General features: G+C 38.9%; 2 protein-coding genes across 3 annotated transcripts; both read left to right on the top strand.

Annotated features, from left to right (window-relative positions):
* The first annotated feature begins 276 nt into the window (after positions 1-276).
* On the top strand, positions 277-4,554 carry mnx2b (motor neuron and pancreas homeobox 2b). 2 transcript variants are annotated; one of them, XM_053320726.1, is made up of 3 exons: positions 277-709; positions 2,097-2,257; positions 4,126-4,554. In XM_053320726.1, exons 1-3 carry the CDS (start codon positions 277-279, stop codon positions 4,537-4,539), a joined length of 1,008 nt encoding a protein of 335 aa, XP_053176701.1. In that variant the 3' UTR covers positions 4,540-4,554. The 2 variants fall into 2 exon arrangements, with proteins under 2 accessions (XP_053176701.1, XP_053176693.1); XM_053320718.1 differs by having other exon boundaries at positions 277-730; positions 2,094-2,257.
* A 4,552-nt stretch (positions 4,555-9,106) lies between these two features.
* On the top strand, positions 9,107-16,517 carry atic (5-aminoimidazole-4-carboxamide ribonucleotide formyltransferase/IMP cyclohydrolase). Its single transcript, XM_053322948.1, has 15 exons — positions 9,107-9,277; positions 9,474-9,600; positions 9,702-9,845; positions 11,678-11,766; positions 11,980-12,131; positions 13,694-13,850; positions 14,203-14,328; positions 14,438-14,545; positions 14,633-14,718; positions 14,830-14,919; positions 15,006-15,131; positions 15,271-15,363; positions 15,455-15,637; positions 15,795-15,950; positions 16,143-16,517. Exons 1-15 carry the CDS (start codon positions 9,259-9,261, stop codon positions 16,260-16,262), a joined length of 1,776 nt encoding a protein of 591 aa, XP_053178923.1. The 5' UTR covers positions 9,107-9,258; the 3' UTR covers positions 16,263-16,517.
* Positions 16,518-16,602: the final 85 nt, after the last annotated feature.

The following is a 16,602-nucleotide window of genomic DNA, read 5'->3' as shown; positions in this document are numbered from 1 at the left end:
ACGAGTCAGAGCCAGAGAGATCCTTTTCGAAGATCATTAGTAGTTAAGATACAAGCTGATAATGTACTGATGCTTATTTTTGAATAGTATAAATCTATAACGTGTGTGGTGACCCGTCCAGACTGAAGTTTTGAGAAAACACAAAGAAGAACATGAGTTTGTGAGTGGAAGAGGATCCACTCTCTAGGTGCTCTGACGCACGGCACAGGTGCGCACCCGCCAAACTTGGCACGTTTGTTTCTTTAAGACTCTGCAGTCCTCCTGAGTGAAGCCATCATGGAGAAATCAAAAAACTTCAGAATCGACGCTTTGCTCGCCGATGAGACAAACCGGGGCAGCCGAGACCTCTCCCCCGGTCTGAGCAGTGACAGCCCCGCCGGCAGCCCGGTCTCCTGCCGCCGTGCGGACACTCCATCTCCGCGGGCCTCACAACTTCAGACCGGAATAATCCCCAAGCCGAGTATTCTAAATCTCCAGCACCAAGGACTCGCTTCACTGCACCATGGGGCAATTCCCGCCATGTATCCTGCACCCATGTACCCATTATCAGCTTTGGGTGGCCAGCACCCCGCGTTCGCTTACACCGGTTTCACGCAGCTGACACAGACGTACCCAGAGCACCTGAAGGCTGCTGCCATGGCAGGATCTCTGCCTCTGGAGCACTGGATCCGCGCTGGGATCATGATGCCACGACTGCCAGATTACAGCTGTAAGTATGATCAAATAAAATAATTTCATGGGCCAAAAATAGCTTAAAATAAACTCCAAGTGAAATGAGAGAATTCAGGTGTAAATTTTTTCATGTGCAAAATGTTTTTTATTATTATTATTTATTCAGAAACAGACCCAAACATGTGTCACTTGTACGCAATCGAAAGTGGATCATTTTTACAGGAAGGAGACGATCTAATCAGGTCGTTTGACTTCTGAGGAATCTGCCGCTGAGTTGTAAACTCATTCAACACAATGGCTGATTGTAACCGAGTTTATTTTTGACTTAACTCGATTTAGATGCCGATAATGATGATAATACTACTAATAATAATAATAATAATGATAATAAAAATAATAATAATAATGACGACGACGATGATGATAATAATAACCTAGTTGTTGTTCAAAAAACAATAATGTTGCAATTATTATATAAATAATTAGTCACATTAATCATTCCATGTTAATTAGTTATCAGTCTTTTTTATATTTACTTGACTTTTCATGCTCAGAATAATCACAACCATTGATTTAAAATTTAAATGATATATCTTTCTATGCTTAAATATGATTTTTTTTTAAAGTAAACGTTTAATATAGTTTCATTGGTGATTTCGAAAGAAACTGACTAAGCGTTTTAATTTCGTTATTTAGGTTGAAGTGGCATTCATTCATTGCGCAGCCATTATGATTACTATAATTTACAACCCATTTTTGAAAGCAAGCTTTCCCAGTCTCCGGGAGTTGTTTTATTCAAAGAAGGGATGCACTGAGGATCTATGCGGATATACAGCCATACATTTTCCCTTGGCCTCGATTTATTGCTCATATCTGTGTCATATTTTAATTTTGGCCCATTTATTTCTCTATAAACGCCAACCGGATGAAAACTGTCTTTGTGTGACGAAGAAACTATAAACAAACACCTAAAACGTTCTGTAGTTCATCAATAAAATCCCAAAAGCCTTCATTGAATTTTCATTAAGTTAATGGCACGCCTGTGTTTTTATGGCCTCTGCGCCAGCTTCAGCCGTTCCCCCCCGTCAACAATAAACTGGAGTAAAGCTATTATTGTTAATGATGGCCAGTGAGTGCGGGCATATGTGTGCGTGTTCCCACCCGCAAAATTATATTGAACTTCCTATGTCCTTGATATTACATAAATAAGACTAGAGGCAGCCAAATGTTTCAGACTTTAATACCTGGATATTCTCTAAAGATCTCAATTGTGTGTTTAATAGAAAACCCTGCAAGAAATCAAATTAAGTCTGAGACCTATTATATTTACTATGAAATGAGATGTCATAAAATAACTGGAGGTAAATGTCATCTATGAAGCCACAGATGTACTGAAGCTGATCATTTTGCTCTGTCTCCTCCAGCGGGCCCTCAGTCAGGTCTGTTAGGGAAGTGCAGGAGGCCCCGGACCGCCTTCACCAGTCAGCAGCTCCTGGAGCTGGAGAACCAGTTCAAACTCAACAAGTACCTGTCCAGACCCAAACGCTTTGAAGTGGCCACCTCACTCATGCTGACTGAAACACAGGTAAGAGAGAGAGAGTCCACCTCACAACAACATGAGGTGCATGGCTGTGTAGAGTGTAGATGTAGTAAAACACAACAGTCTTCTTCATATTGTGTCAAGGCGAATGCAAATTGCAACAGGCCAGTCACAGCATTCTCATCCAACATCAAAACCATGTATTTGTGTAAGATAATTGGATTTGAACAGATTATTATAATTAACGTAGAGCAGGAACCTTTAGTGGATAACTCCAAAAGACATTATAGCCATTTTTATTTTATTATTTAACCAGGAAAATATAATTCAGCTGTGTCCTGGCTATGATAGAGACCAATAAAAATGAGACAGATAACACTAAATATGCCACAAATCGCATCAGAATTAAACAGATGCAGTTATAAAATCATGATTAATATTCCTGATTCAATCATGTAAAATATTTCATCCTAAAAAACAACCTAAATTTCACCATAAACCAAAGCAAGAGCTCCAAAAATAATCCAGTCCATTTGTAGTCACTACACTTAGCCATTGTAGATGTTACATAAAAACAATCAGTTAATTCTCTTATAACAGTAAGGGGCAGACATAGAAATAATAATTTATTTAAAAAATAATGTGACTGACATGTTAAAAATGTTGTATGGATACAACAAAGTCATGTAGAGATGCACACTGAACAGCAGACACATTACTGTATGTCTCTACACTGTTTAATTATTGTGGGGATATTAGTCACCTTTGGCTGTTTCAACCTTTACACATTGTTCAGGGTGTAATTTGAACCATTTTTACATTTGACAGAAGAAAAACCACCTTTCTTTTAGCCAGAAATGTGATGACTTATCCCAATGTGACCCAAAATATACAAAAATGGAAATATTTCATCTTTTTAAGAAACATTTAAGTGCAGCTGACATGCATTTTTATTAAGTGTTCATAATCAATATTTATTAAGAAAATCAAAAACCACCATTTCCTCACATTCAATATGATGAATTGCAATTGTTCTGTTTTCCTGTGTAATGTAAAGTTGGAGCATCATATAGTGTGATTGTAAATGTTTTTTCTCCATCAACAAAAAAATGTAAAAACTAAAGAAAATACTCTCTCTGCTAACCCTAACCCTAACCCTCTCTGAAAGCCTCATGGGGGATTATTCATCAATTTATTCATGACTGATGAGGTATTAATGAATGATTTGTGGTTTGGAAATGATCTATAAAGACTAATTATGGAATACTGTAAAATGGCAGAATATAAACAGTATATTAGGGTTAATATCTGAACTGGTCTGACTTTGCATTTCACCATTTATGCAGTTGTTTCTATTTTAATTGCAAATTCCTGATAGTGTTGCTGAGTTATATTACACTCTTATCATATATAGATATATTTTCTATCAAGTGCATTGCACAAACTAAATATATCATGTTCTTACACAGAGAAGTTGTTTAAGGTTTTATAGAGTAACAAAAATGTATATATTTTAATGGATTCTAAATTCTGAACTTCCTCTTGAATCATATTTGACTGAAAAACTAGTGATTTGTACATTAGTGTCAATGAGAAAGGAAAAGTGAATCAGAAGGTCTACAAATAATTTTTGTCCTGGCATATATTCAAGTCAAGTGAAGTTAATTTTATTTATGTTGCCCTGAATAATAGATTTGTCTCAGAGAGTTTTACAATTGGAATAGCATTGGGAAAAGAGGAAAAAGGGTAGCTGAGGGAGAACAACAAAGGAGGAATCCCACTTCAGACAATGAGAGAAATATATAAAGATTTTTTTAATAACAAAAATGTGTTATGAAATCTATTCACACAAACTCTGGACTATAATTCATACATTTGACCATCATTTCCATTGCTCTGTCATCTCTTTCCAGGTCAAAATCTGGTTCCAAAATCGGAGGATGAAGTGGAAGCGCAGTCGAAAGGCGAAGGAGCAGGCCACTGCCTCGGCCCAGTCCGAGGCTGAGCGACTACGCAGCGGAGGGAAAACAGCCACTAACAAATCCGATGAGAGCAGACGACCCAGGAATCCAGATGACAGAGAGATAGATCTGGATTTGGAGGACGGTGAAGAGGAAGAAGAGGAGGACGAGGAGGAGGAGGAAGAGGAGGAAGCCCAGCATGGTTTTTCTGTTGCTATGGGTAACGGCGTTGGGATGCCACGATCCACGGACTTCTTGCAGCGTGGCACCGACGTTGGCTACAATCCCCACAGCCCTTTCTCCGATGATGAGCTGGAGGGGGTGCAAGTAGGAGGAGGTGACAGGAAGATCGGGGCAGGACTGTGAAAAGACCTTTACATGGAGGACACCATGGTTTGATATCCAGAGTAACAGATGACAGAGACACTGGGACATGTTTGAGCTTGGGGTCATGGTCATATATTTTGTCTGGTCTGCTCTGTGAATGATTCTGTGTTCCAATCAGGACTTTTTGCTGGAATCACTCATTATTCAGCTACCAAACACTCTCCCAGACAAGAGGAAGTCTGTCCTCCCATGTCCAAACAGACTCATGATTATGACACAGCTATACTGTATAAACTATCTGTGAATAAAATCATCTCTAAGCACTGTAAATTTCATAGCATGCCACAGGGGAGGGAGAAGGTGCTCATATCCTCCTCAGATTTAGCTGTTTACCTGAGAATCTGCCTGTCAGTTTCTTTGTCTTTGATCCTGTCCACTGATAGCTGGAGGCTCCACTCGGTAAACACACAAGTGAGACAAGCAAACGGTAGTGCATTCAGACAGCGTAAGAATGTACAGTACATTGTGACGACAAAAAAAGTTGAACAAGGGGGGGGGGGGGGGATAAGACAAGCTCCGAAACATCTGCTGCGTTGGACATCTTCAAGGCAGAAAGATCTCACTCTACATTTACTTTGTGCATTTTGTGTGAATATTGATGTGATATTGGACTCATATTGTTTTTGTTCTTGATGATGTTAATGAATTTGTTCTTGTCGCTTCCATGTAAATGAATTTAATTTATTTGAATGATTGCAAAGATGAATCATACATGTATTTATCTGAAACTTGTTTGTGGTCTAACTGAAATAAAAACAGAAAAGAAAAGAAAAGAAGAAGCTGTCAAACTTCCTGATTGGAAATGAGTGTGTTTAGACTGAAAGGTTATCAAAGGAACGTCATGAAAAGTGACCAAGATGCTAGCTGCACGGAGAGGAAAGTATTGACTCATTTCTAATTTAGCGTTGAATGAGTTTGTCGTGCTCTTCTTGCTATAGCTTTAAAATGTATTACAATGGAAAAGAAAAGAAAAAAATCACAAGTTAAGACAACTTTGTGAATTGTAACCCAATTTTTTAGACAAATAAATCTTTTCTGTGTTAACATCTTCAACTCTTTTCCCGTCTTTGGTTGTATCTGGTGGCAAAGCAAGAGCACATCCAAAGTAATTCTCAGTTAGCGATTTTAATTTATTACGAGAGCTCTTAGATATTAATTACTCGGTGGGGTTTACTGATAGCCAAATAATTAAGTTAATGAAGAGGAAGTAAAGCAATCAAAGCCTGATGGTGATGTCACACAGGCCCATTTTAATTTCCACCGAGCAACAGCACGATGATTGTGCGTGACTGTGGTGGGGCGTTTTATTGGGCCTTCATGTAAAAGGCTGTGATTAAAGAGCAGATGGGAGGACAGGCCGTATGGTGTCGTTTAGCCCCTTCTCAGACCACAGTCACATATTTATATAGTGATTAGATGCATTCTTAACTGGCTGGAAAGACACTGGCTCATCTTGTAAAATAAAAATAAAAAAACAAGACAGAGCTCTACAATAATTGGAAGTGCCTTTAAACACTGATGGGACTTTCAGCAGAGACTCTGAAGCTGCATCATGCTGCTCAAAAACAAGAAGGAACTGATAAGAATCTCAAGGTTAAGCAGTCAGGTTTAAGTTGTTGTTCTTTTCCCAGAAATGTTTTTAAGAAATATCAGCAATCATCTTTAAAATAATTCACTGTGTTGCCAAGTTTATATGAAGGAGAAATGAGTCATAGTGAGAAAGCAGATTAAAATAATCATATTGCACATGCTTTTTGTGAATGTGTGCAGATTTAGGTTACTTTATGGGGTCATATCATCCTACGTCTATAGCTGAATGTCCAAATCAAGAGTAATACATCATTACATACAAATAAACTTTCCTTCATACATCACCTGTAATCTGTGAGGGACCTGTACTGGATCAGATAGTGGGTCTGTTTCTCTGTGTGAAGTGAAGGTTTGTGCAAATACACTGATGTGTTATTATTTGAATTTAGTGTGAAATGAAATGTAAAATCATCCTCATACATTCATGGATCTTAGAAAAGCAGTTGCTGTTGGTTAGGAAAAAGTAAAATTAATCAACTAAATGATCGCTATTACTCACATTTATTTCCATGCCATCAATATTACAATACAGGAGCAGCTTAATAATATACATTTATTTTAGTCAGATCAGGTCATTTTTGTATTTGTAGCCCACAATCACATATTTACCCACAATTCAGATAAATCAAAACTGCTACCAACAAACCTGTGACAGGAAAAAGGGAAGAAATCTCAAGGCCGACAGAGGAATGGAAAAAAAACACAGAACAAAAGATGTTTGGGAGCTTTAAAGAAACTGGTCAATGGCTCACAATCACTTACTGATAATTAACCAGAAGCTGAAAACCCTGCAGCATCAAATATCCTGCTCAATTCCCTAAATTAACACCACCAGCATGTCTAACTCGAAGGACTCTAAAGGAGTTTTCATTGAACTTTTCAGACTTGATTTAATAGGGGCGAATAGAGTATACACAACACGCATGCAGACTGAACCTCTATCAAACTGCAGCTTTTAATTTGGCTGATGAAAAATCATGCGAATCAATAGGAGCTCATTTAGTTGTGTGACTTGTCAGCTCTATGACAAATGCCATTTGGCCTGTTTTATGACACAGGCCCCTCTGACACAGTACAAAAATCACAGCTAATTGATAAGGCAGTGGAGCAATATATGGAGGTCATTGATTCCGTTTCTCTTCTAATTTAATCTGAATACACCAGTCATGTTGATTAAAAAATCCTTGCATAAGTTACAGCTGCTGCTGATAATGCTGTCACTTTTCTCAACAGCCAGCACGACTAAAGTGCTGACGGCCTTAGCTCTTTCTTTCTTTTTCTTTTTTTTTTTTAACCAATAATGCATAGTGAGCCTGTGTCTTTCAATAAAAAATGTTTCACTGTCTTTTGAATCACTCAAGTCACCCCTGAGATGTCAAGCACAGAGTGGTTACCAGAAACCCCCCATTTTCATAGTTATACAAATAAATCGGCCTCTTTTTGCTTTGTTGAACTATAAATCAGCGACCCTTTAAAATATTTACACCCTGTAGTTTAATCAATCAGCAAAATGTCGGGCTCATTACGTAAATATGAACAGATTGTCCGATCTTTTAACGTAATCACACGTATTGCAGGTTTCCCCGGACCCGGTCCTGTCACTTAACTAATGGGCAAGTGGAGAGTGAGTGACGGGCCCCAATAAATTCACATCTGTCCGACTCAAAACGCTGTTCTAAAGCATGAAAAAGGCACCGTTTTTGCCCATAAAGTTTATTGAAAAGGCGTGGCAGGGGTGGGAATGTAATCATGGGCGTCATTTATTGTTGCAGGAAATGTATGTTACAGGTGTTTTACCAATTACTGGGAACATGATGCGTGTGGCCCTTCTATGTGTGTCAGTGTAACCTTCAGTTCATGCTGATCAGCGACACACTAACACTAGGAGTCTGCTCATTTGATTTTTAATCAGCTTTCACTGTCAATAAAAATGCACAAAAAGCATAGTTTTCATTATTATAACCCTTTTTTTTAAGCAGTGAGTGAGAACCTCAGATTTTCTGATAGTAGCCTAAAAGGGTGTCTTCATAATCTGAATTATGATCAAAATTATTGAGGATCTTTGAATTAAAAATGAAGGTTCAATGGTGCAAACCTTCAGACTTATCTGTGGATACACTTTGTAATCTGCTGATTATATGTGAAGGGAAAATGTGAATTTATGACATTTTAGGGAGAAGATCGAGGAATCAGTCATTTTTACTGCGCAGGCCACATCTGCCCTCTGGTGGGGAAATCAAAGATGACACACCAGACACACAAGTACAAATACAGTAGTGTGTGTTTGTGTGTTCGTGTGTGTATGCAGGAGTCTATCTGTCCACATATGCATTTAAGCAGAAGCTTGTGGCAGAACAATAATATTATCATGTACATTATAACTTTCTTTAATATTATGTGCAATATTTAGGTTACTTTTACTTTTTCTGTGACTATATGAGGCCGACAATGGGAAGGATTATCATGATTATTATGAAAGTGCCTCCATCCATAGAGCACGAGGGGTCATGTGTGTGGTTACATTTGGAGACCTCAGCCCAACTTCTATTTTAAGAAAAATGCTGATTTTTATTGTCCAGACTATAAAGTTTTAATGTAATGTTAAACTTACATTGTTTCGTCCTTCTTGTTTTTAATAATGCATTGCTGCCTTGACTTGTACATTTTGGCATGTGGATGTGTATCTGTACGGAGGTTGCATCATACACCCATGTGTCTGTCAAACCATGTGCTCATCCACCAGAACCTGCACAACAAACGCCCCTCTACAGCACCACTAGTAGGGGAAAACGGCAGAGTTCAAATAATGAATGTGGCGGTGTGCTCTGTTTTGAGGTAAATTGTGGACAAACTGAACCTGCAAACTTTCCTCTCGTTACAGTAAAAATGCGTATTTTCTGCGCCGCTCGGGTGTGCTCGTTTGTAAGGGGCGGGCCGACTTCAGCTGGGCGGGTCTTTTTTTTTTTTTTAACTTTTGAAGCACATGATGAAGCATTGAAAAACTTGCAGATTTGTCACTGTAGTGATTGCATGTGAAACTGAGGCGAGACTCAGCCGAAACCTTCCTGACACGCACACTGACCGCAGACTCATACTGTGACTGTGAACATGGCCTCTTCAGAGCTTGGTAAGACTTTATCTTCTTTAATTATCTCTCTGTCGCCATGATTAAAGTGTTTTTTCCCCTGCGACATGAAGGATGCTAGCTCGCTAGCTAACATTAGGCAACGTGGTCAGCTTTGTCTTGCTAAAAACATAGCTTAACTTCTCTTTTTGTGTGTATAAAGAAGTCTGTCAAGTGTCTCCTCAATCTGTCTTTGCAGCACTTTTGAGTGTGTCAGACAAAACTGACCTGCTGGGGTTTGCCAAGAGGCTGGTGGATGTGGGGCTGTCTCTGGTCGCCTCAGGTGGTACAGCCAAAGCTCTGCGTGATGCTGGACTCTCTGTCAGGTGGGTGCTCAGACTCAGGTTGACCCTTCATATTGTATCAAAAGATAGTGTAGTTTTGTGTGTTTTCCTGCACTAACCTCCCTCTCTACTTTGGATGTCAGGGATGTGTCAGAGCTGACTGGACACCCAGAGATGCTGGGAGGCCGGGTGAAGACCCTGCATCCTGCTGTCCATGGAGGCATCCTGGCCAGGAAAACCCCATCTGACACTGCAGACATGGAGAAGTTGGGCTACAGTCTGGTTAGGTGAGAGGAGGATAAGGAGGAGAAAAAATAACTGGAAAAGATGTGATCATGTGGATTCAAAGAAATCACAATCACAATTTAAGAATTGGTGGTGCAGCGATTTAAGTACAAAAGAGGGAGAAAGATGAATTTTAAGGGAATTGCTACAAATCCCAGTTGACTCAAAGAGCGTGCATGACCTTTGTCTGTCAGGCAGATCACAAGCTTCTATGATTAGAGTATAGACGTGCATTGTAGCATCAGGAGACACGTGTAGTTGATTTTAGCGACTGGTTAATTTGGAAGGTGCTGCTCCTGCAAGCTTGTCTTGTGACTCTTATTTGTTTAAGTCTCAAGATTAGATCACATATTTTACTGTGAATTGAACTGCTCACTTGATTTAAACCTGATAGGGATAGCACATGATTGATTATACACTGATTGCTTAACTCAGACATTTAATAGATGTCTTTCTGTGTATCAATGATTCTGACAAATTTGAAGTGTTTCTCAACTGTGTGCATGTGGTGAGAAGGAAGGTTGAAGGTTGAATGGATCATCTTAACAATAACCCTGAAATGCATGTTTATCTAGGTCTTTGCTTACACACTGACAGGAAGGTCTGTAGTTCATGAGATCCTTGTTCAGAGTTACTTTAACAGCGTCAATATGAACAAATGAGAAAATACTTATATCAGACACATAGACAAAAACGTAAACAATAATTAACAAAAAACACTGAAGTACAAAAAGTCTGCACAAAGTCTATATGCAGGAATGTGGCGAATTGTGCTGAAGTGATCAATCAACAGATTATCAGTTATCATTATCAGAAAATGTATAATGGATCAACAATGTTTTATAAATGTATGTATTGTAAAAATTTTAAGTCATTTTGTAAAAGAAATGTCAGCTGGTCACAACTTCTCTGATTCAGCTTCATATCTATTAATTGAACGTGTTTGTTGGACAAAACAAGCAGAAGTAAGACAATGGGCTCTGGGAAATTGTGATTAGCATTTTTCGTGAAACAATCATTTATGTTACTGATTAAATAACACATTAATTGATAGTGAAAATAAATGTTAGTTGGAGCCCTAGCAGCTAAATGTATTGGACAGAGAATCTTGTAGTTCATCACGCTGAAAGTAGGTGAATGTAAATGGTGATACATTTGACACATTTACTGAAGTTTTACCTTATTTTAAGGCAAGCACCAAGCTCTAAGTTGCTTCATTCCACTATTTTGTGATGTGGAGCTGTTTAAGTGTTGGGCCTAAAAGTTCATTGTACTTTTTGTATACTGGTATTACGTGGTACAAATTGGGAAAAGTCACCCAAAATGGTTCTTTGTGTGAACTAGGGCCCCAACTTATGACCATTTTCATTCTCAATTATTTCCTTACGGCGCAACCTCAAATGTCTTATTTTGTTTTGATCAACTCAAATGTGAACATCAAATTCACATTTAAGAAACTGGAATGAGACAATAGTGTCAAAATGTCAAATCACACTCTGTCCCATGATGTTCAGAGCTGTGTCAAAATGATAGTGTTTAGATGAAAGCGTTGTTGGATTGCTGTACAACTGTCAAAAAAGATTTTACCAAAGTTGACTAACACTAACTCTGTGCTGCATGCTAACCTTTCTGTATCACAATATGGAAATTACACAGACAGTGAAGGGGAAGGAAAGTGTAATAAACCCAAAATATGAAAAGTAAAGAAACGCCTTTAACAATAAGTAAGAGAGTGAGCACCATGGTTGTGTGTTTTCAAACAGAGGATGATGCTGTGTCTATTGTGTTGATGATGAAGAGTATGAAATGAATCTTCTCTGTTGCCTCTCTTCAGGGTGGTGGTGTGCAACCTCTACCCATTTGTGAAGACTGTCTCTAACCCGAATGTTAAAGTGGAAGATGCTGTGGAGCAGATTGATATCGGTGCGTTGTGCAGCAAAGATTGTGTATAGCTTCAAACTGTTAAGTAGAATAATGCTAACGACTTAAACTAATGCTTGTACCGCTTGTAATGCACAATACCAATGACATTGCATTAAACAGTGTATTTGTTGATATCCTTCACACCACTAATATTAAAAATGCTTAGATTGCTGGCATGAGCATTTGAAGAATGTATCTTTTCTTTTAATGCAGGTGGTGTGACTCTGCTGAGAGCAGCAGCCAAGAATCACGCTCGGGTAACCATTGTGTGTGACCCTGCTGATTACCCACTGGTGGCCAAGGAGATGGAGAGTTCAGGAGACAAAGATACGACCATGGAAACACGCAAGACTCTGGCGCTCAAAGTAAAACAACTTTGTTTTTTCCTTTACTCTTTTAACTTGCAAGTAGGTGAATTGAATTTGGATCAGATTGGAGGGTTTAAGGGCCCCTTTCTGAGTGGTGTATAAAACAAAGTTTACAAAAAGTACTATGAAAAGTCAGGGCCTCAGTTTTGTTTTTAATCTTAAAAAAAAAATCAAGATTTGAGGGTTTCTGAGTATGTTTTTAATATGCCCCCCCCTTTCTTTTTTTAAATCATTTATGTACTTTAATTACTCTGTTTAGAGAAGAAGAAAACAAGGACATATGATTATTTACTTTATGTATGTGTTGCATAAATTGCAAATGATTTAAATAAACTACACTAAATAGGCCTCACAGCAGCTTACAAATGTATAATTAGTTTTTTAATTGAGAACCAGAAATCATACAATGAGCTGAAACAATTAATTGATTTGATCAAAAATGAATCAGATGATAAGTTGATAATGAACTGAATGTGTTTTAGGTTTTGGACTGCTTGCCTGACCAAACAAGCTGCTTTTAATATTTTTTCAATCTTTCAATTAAACAATGTTTTTCTCCATTTCCAACATTTTATACTAAGTGATTAAACAAGAAAATAATTACATATGATTGTATAATGGAAATAGGTTAGTCGGTCAGTTAACTCTCTGAAACCTGCTGATTCTCCTCTTCAAGTACACAAATAATAACTAAGTTATTATACTAAGTTTCAGATATGAAAAAGGTTCTGTGAGAAATAATATTTTTTTATATTCAGATTTGCTCAGTCATAAGCAGGAAATGAAAAATTTCCCTTCAAACCGGTATTTTAAAATGGGAAAGACTTGAATTTCTAGTGTGTTACTGTCAGCTGTCACTGTTCAGACTTGTTCAGAACAGACTCATTTCAATCTCAACGAAGACTCGCAGTTTCTGGGTGAAGAGGTGAATCATGTTGTTGGCGCTTTTCTTTTTTTTTTTAAGGCGTGAGCAGACCTCAATCCTAAAATGATGGTTGCGTAATATTAACCACATGTTGGATTCTTACAAAACATAAGAGGAGGCAAAAGTCAGTCAATATCTTTTTTTTTTTTTTTTACTGTTCATACTTAAGTGATCACATCAGTCAGTGTATGGAAAGGCACAAAGGTGATCACCAAGGAAATGTTGCTGCTGTGCTTACTTGCTTTATTTTTGTTGTTTACTTACAGCTGAGGGTCAATGTAAGACAAAGTCCAGTTTAGACTTTTTATCACAAGTGTTGAAATATGTGTTTAGGTTACTGGGTTTAACTTTTGATCACCTGTGAACTTTCACCTTTTTATGCAGGCTGAACTGCACATTGAGGTCAATGGGTACAGTAAGCTCAGAAATGATGTTAATTTACTTTAGGGATAATGCCTCTTATAAATGTGCAGATTGTATTATGTCAGTCCTGATCCTGAAGCACATTTTATTTCATTTTAAACTGTTGTGCTCTGTCATAAAGGCTTTAGGTTGGATGATTTTTGCTTTAGCACACATGGTATGTTGACATTTTTTCCTCATCAGAGTGTATTTCATGTGCTTTGTTCTTCAGGCTTTCACACACACAGCACAGTATGATGACGCCATATCAGACTACTTTCGTGGACAGTACAGCAGAGGTGTTTCCCAGCTGCCCCTGCGTTATGGCATGAACCCCCACCAAGCACCTGCTCAACTCTACACCATGCGTCCAGCCCTCCCACTCAAAGGTAGACCCACAGTACATCACAATTGTCTTGACTGATTTGTTACATGCAGTTTATTTTGCATTTAGCTTTTAGCTCTGACCAACTTACCGTGAGTGCAACAGAAGAGGAATCCTCAAAGTGTATTTTACCAGTAAGACTGCAGGGGCTCGTAGCACCCTGACATCCTTAAATACAATAATGGTCTGTGTTTAAGATACATTTTTGCTTTTGGTTGTAAATGAAGTAAGAATGAAGCCTTAAAGATGTAATTTATTCCCTAAAAGGGCTTTTTAAAACTGCCCCCGAATAATTTACCCTGATGCATGATGGATTTTGTGTTTTTGCTTCTACTCCTCTCACTGCCTGCTCTCAGTGGTCAACGGCTCCCCCGGTTTTATTAACCTGTGTGACGCTCTGAATGCCTGGCAGCTGGTCAGGGAGCTTAAGGGCGCTCTCGGTATGGCTGCTGCCACCTCCTTCAAACATGTCAGCCCTGCCGGTAAGACGAAAAGAAACACGCTGACACATCCTCACAGTGAAAATGTGAACTTGGAATGAAGTGCCTTGAATCTGAAAATTACTCTTGGCATTTTTTTTTTCTTCTGAAGGAGCTGCAGTAGGAGTTCCTCTCACTGAGGAGGAAGCTAAGGTGTGCATGGTGCACGACATGCTGAAGGATCTCACCCCGCTGGCCACAGCCTACGCCAGGGCAAGAGGTTAAAAACAATAAATTACAGATCACCTGTTGTATTTACACATTGAGCTTTACATGTTATATGTGCTAACCTTCTCTTCATTCCCAGGTTCTGACAGGATGTCTTCTTTTGGAGACTTCATTGCCGTGTCAGATGTTTGTGACGTTCCCACTGCCAAGATTATCTCAAGAGAGGTAAAATCATGCACTCAGTATTGTGGAAAATAAAATACTGATCATGTGAGGAATTGAGTGTTTGGTTTAAAATCTGTTTTGCTCAGTCAAGATTTAACTTATTGCTCTCAGGTGTCTGATGGTATCATCGCTCCTGGTTATGAAGAAGAGGCACTCAAGATCCTCTCCAAAAAGAAAAATGGCAACTATTGCGTCCTTCAAGTGAGAGATTTTTGTCAGTTATTATTTTTCCATTCAAATACAGATGATTAGAAACAGAGTTGAGTTCATGTGTGTGTTTGTCCCAGATGGATCCTGAGTATGAGCCTGATGAGGCTGAGGTGAGGGTGTTGTTCGGTCTCTATCTCAAACAAAAGAGGAACGGAGGGCTCATCAATAAGGAGTTCTTTAGCAACATTGTGTCCAAGGGCTCGGTGAGTCACTATTATAAAGATGTACAGTGTATAAATGTGTTCAGGGTCATCCTCCTTTGGCATTTTAGATTATTATTGACCATAATCTTATCTAAATAACAAGCGTTGACCCTTTTTTGATTCTTTCTATGTCCTCAAGCTCTCTGAGGAAGCTGTGCGTGACCTCACTGTGGCCACCATCGCTGTCAAGTACACTCAGTCCAACTCTGTCTGCTATGCTAAAGACGGACAGGTAATATATGAAGGATAACTGACAGAGAAAAAGGGTAAAGAGAGAAGAATCTGAGTCATGTTGAGTATTATTTATGTTGTGTGGCTCACAGGTTATTGGGATCGGTGCGGGTCAGCAGTCTCGTATCCACTGCACACGGTTGGCAGGTGACAAAGCTGATAACTGGTGGCTGAGACACAACCCTCGTGTCCTGACCATGAAGTTCCGCAGCGGTGTGAAGCGAGCGGAGATGGCAAACGCCATCGACCAGTATGTCAGCGATACTATTGGAGAGGTAAGTGGTAACAGTGCTTTAGCATATACATATTAAAATGAACAAAGTAAATCCTTATTTATTTTTTTTATTTTTTTTGTAGGGATAGCCATTTTCTAGTGCATTTCTAGTGTACCTTGAAAATTAATTTAAAAATCCAAGCATATTGTGTTGATAGGGTCCAGACCTGGAAGTGTGGAAGTCCATGTATGAAGAGGTACCTGAGCTTCTGTCACAGACTGAAAAGAAGAACTGGATCAGCTCCCTGCAGGCAGTGGCTGTCAGCTCTGACGCATTCTTCCCCTTCAGAGATAACATAGATCGTGCCAAACGGGTAAATATGACACCTTACAACCAAGCATGGGGTTTGCATTGTATGCACTTTAAGATATTGCATGGAAATGGCCTGCAGGTATACTGAATTGTCACTGCTACTGTGGTTTGGAAATTCTATTGGCTTTGAAAATGGCAACACAGCTTTCCACCTATCTTTACTAATGTTTCTTCCCTCTGTGTGTGTCTGTAGAGCGGTGTTGAGTACATCGCAGCTCCTGCAGGCTCTGCTGCTGACGAGATTGTGATTAATGCCTGTAATGAGCAGGGCATCACTCTGGTGCACACCAACCTGCGGCTCTTCCACCACTGAGCACCTCAACACTATTGCAGTTGTTCTGTAAACTCAACTCACAATTTTGCATTATTACTGAGTCAAAAACCTTTTTCTAACATTTACTGATACTTCAAACATTCCCTACCCTCATGTCACGCTTGTGCAGTGACCATAGATGCTCTGTTTTGCAACACTCTAATACGTTCCTGACTCCCCTAACACAGAGATAGCTGTTAATGCTTATCATAGGTCAGCCATGTTTCAGTATGAAATAAACTTACTGTGACAGTTCATGATTGTTGTGTGAGTTTTTATTGTCAATGTAGAGGCATTGTTTAAACAGTATGAAGTTTTGTAACCCCTCCAATGCCTTCAG

Source organism: Scomber japonicus, chromosome 1 (genome assembly GCF_027409825.1).
Source record: "Scomber japonicus isolate fScoJap1 chromosome 1, fScoJap1.pri, whole genome shotgun sequence".
NCBI lineage: Eukaryota > Metazoa > Chordata > Actinopteri > Scombriformes > Scombridae > Scomber > Scomber japonicus.
This window is presented reverse-complemented; position numbering and strand designations above follow the sequence as displayed.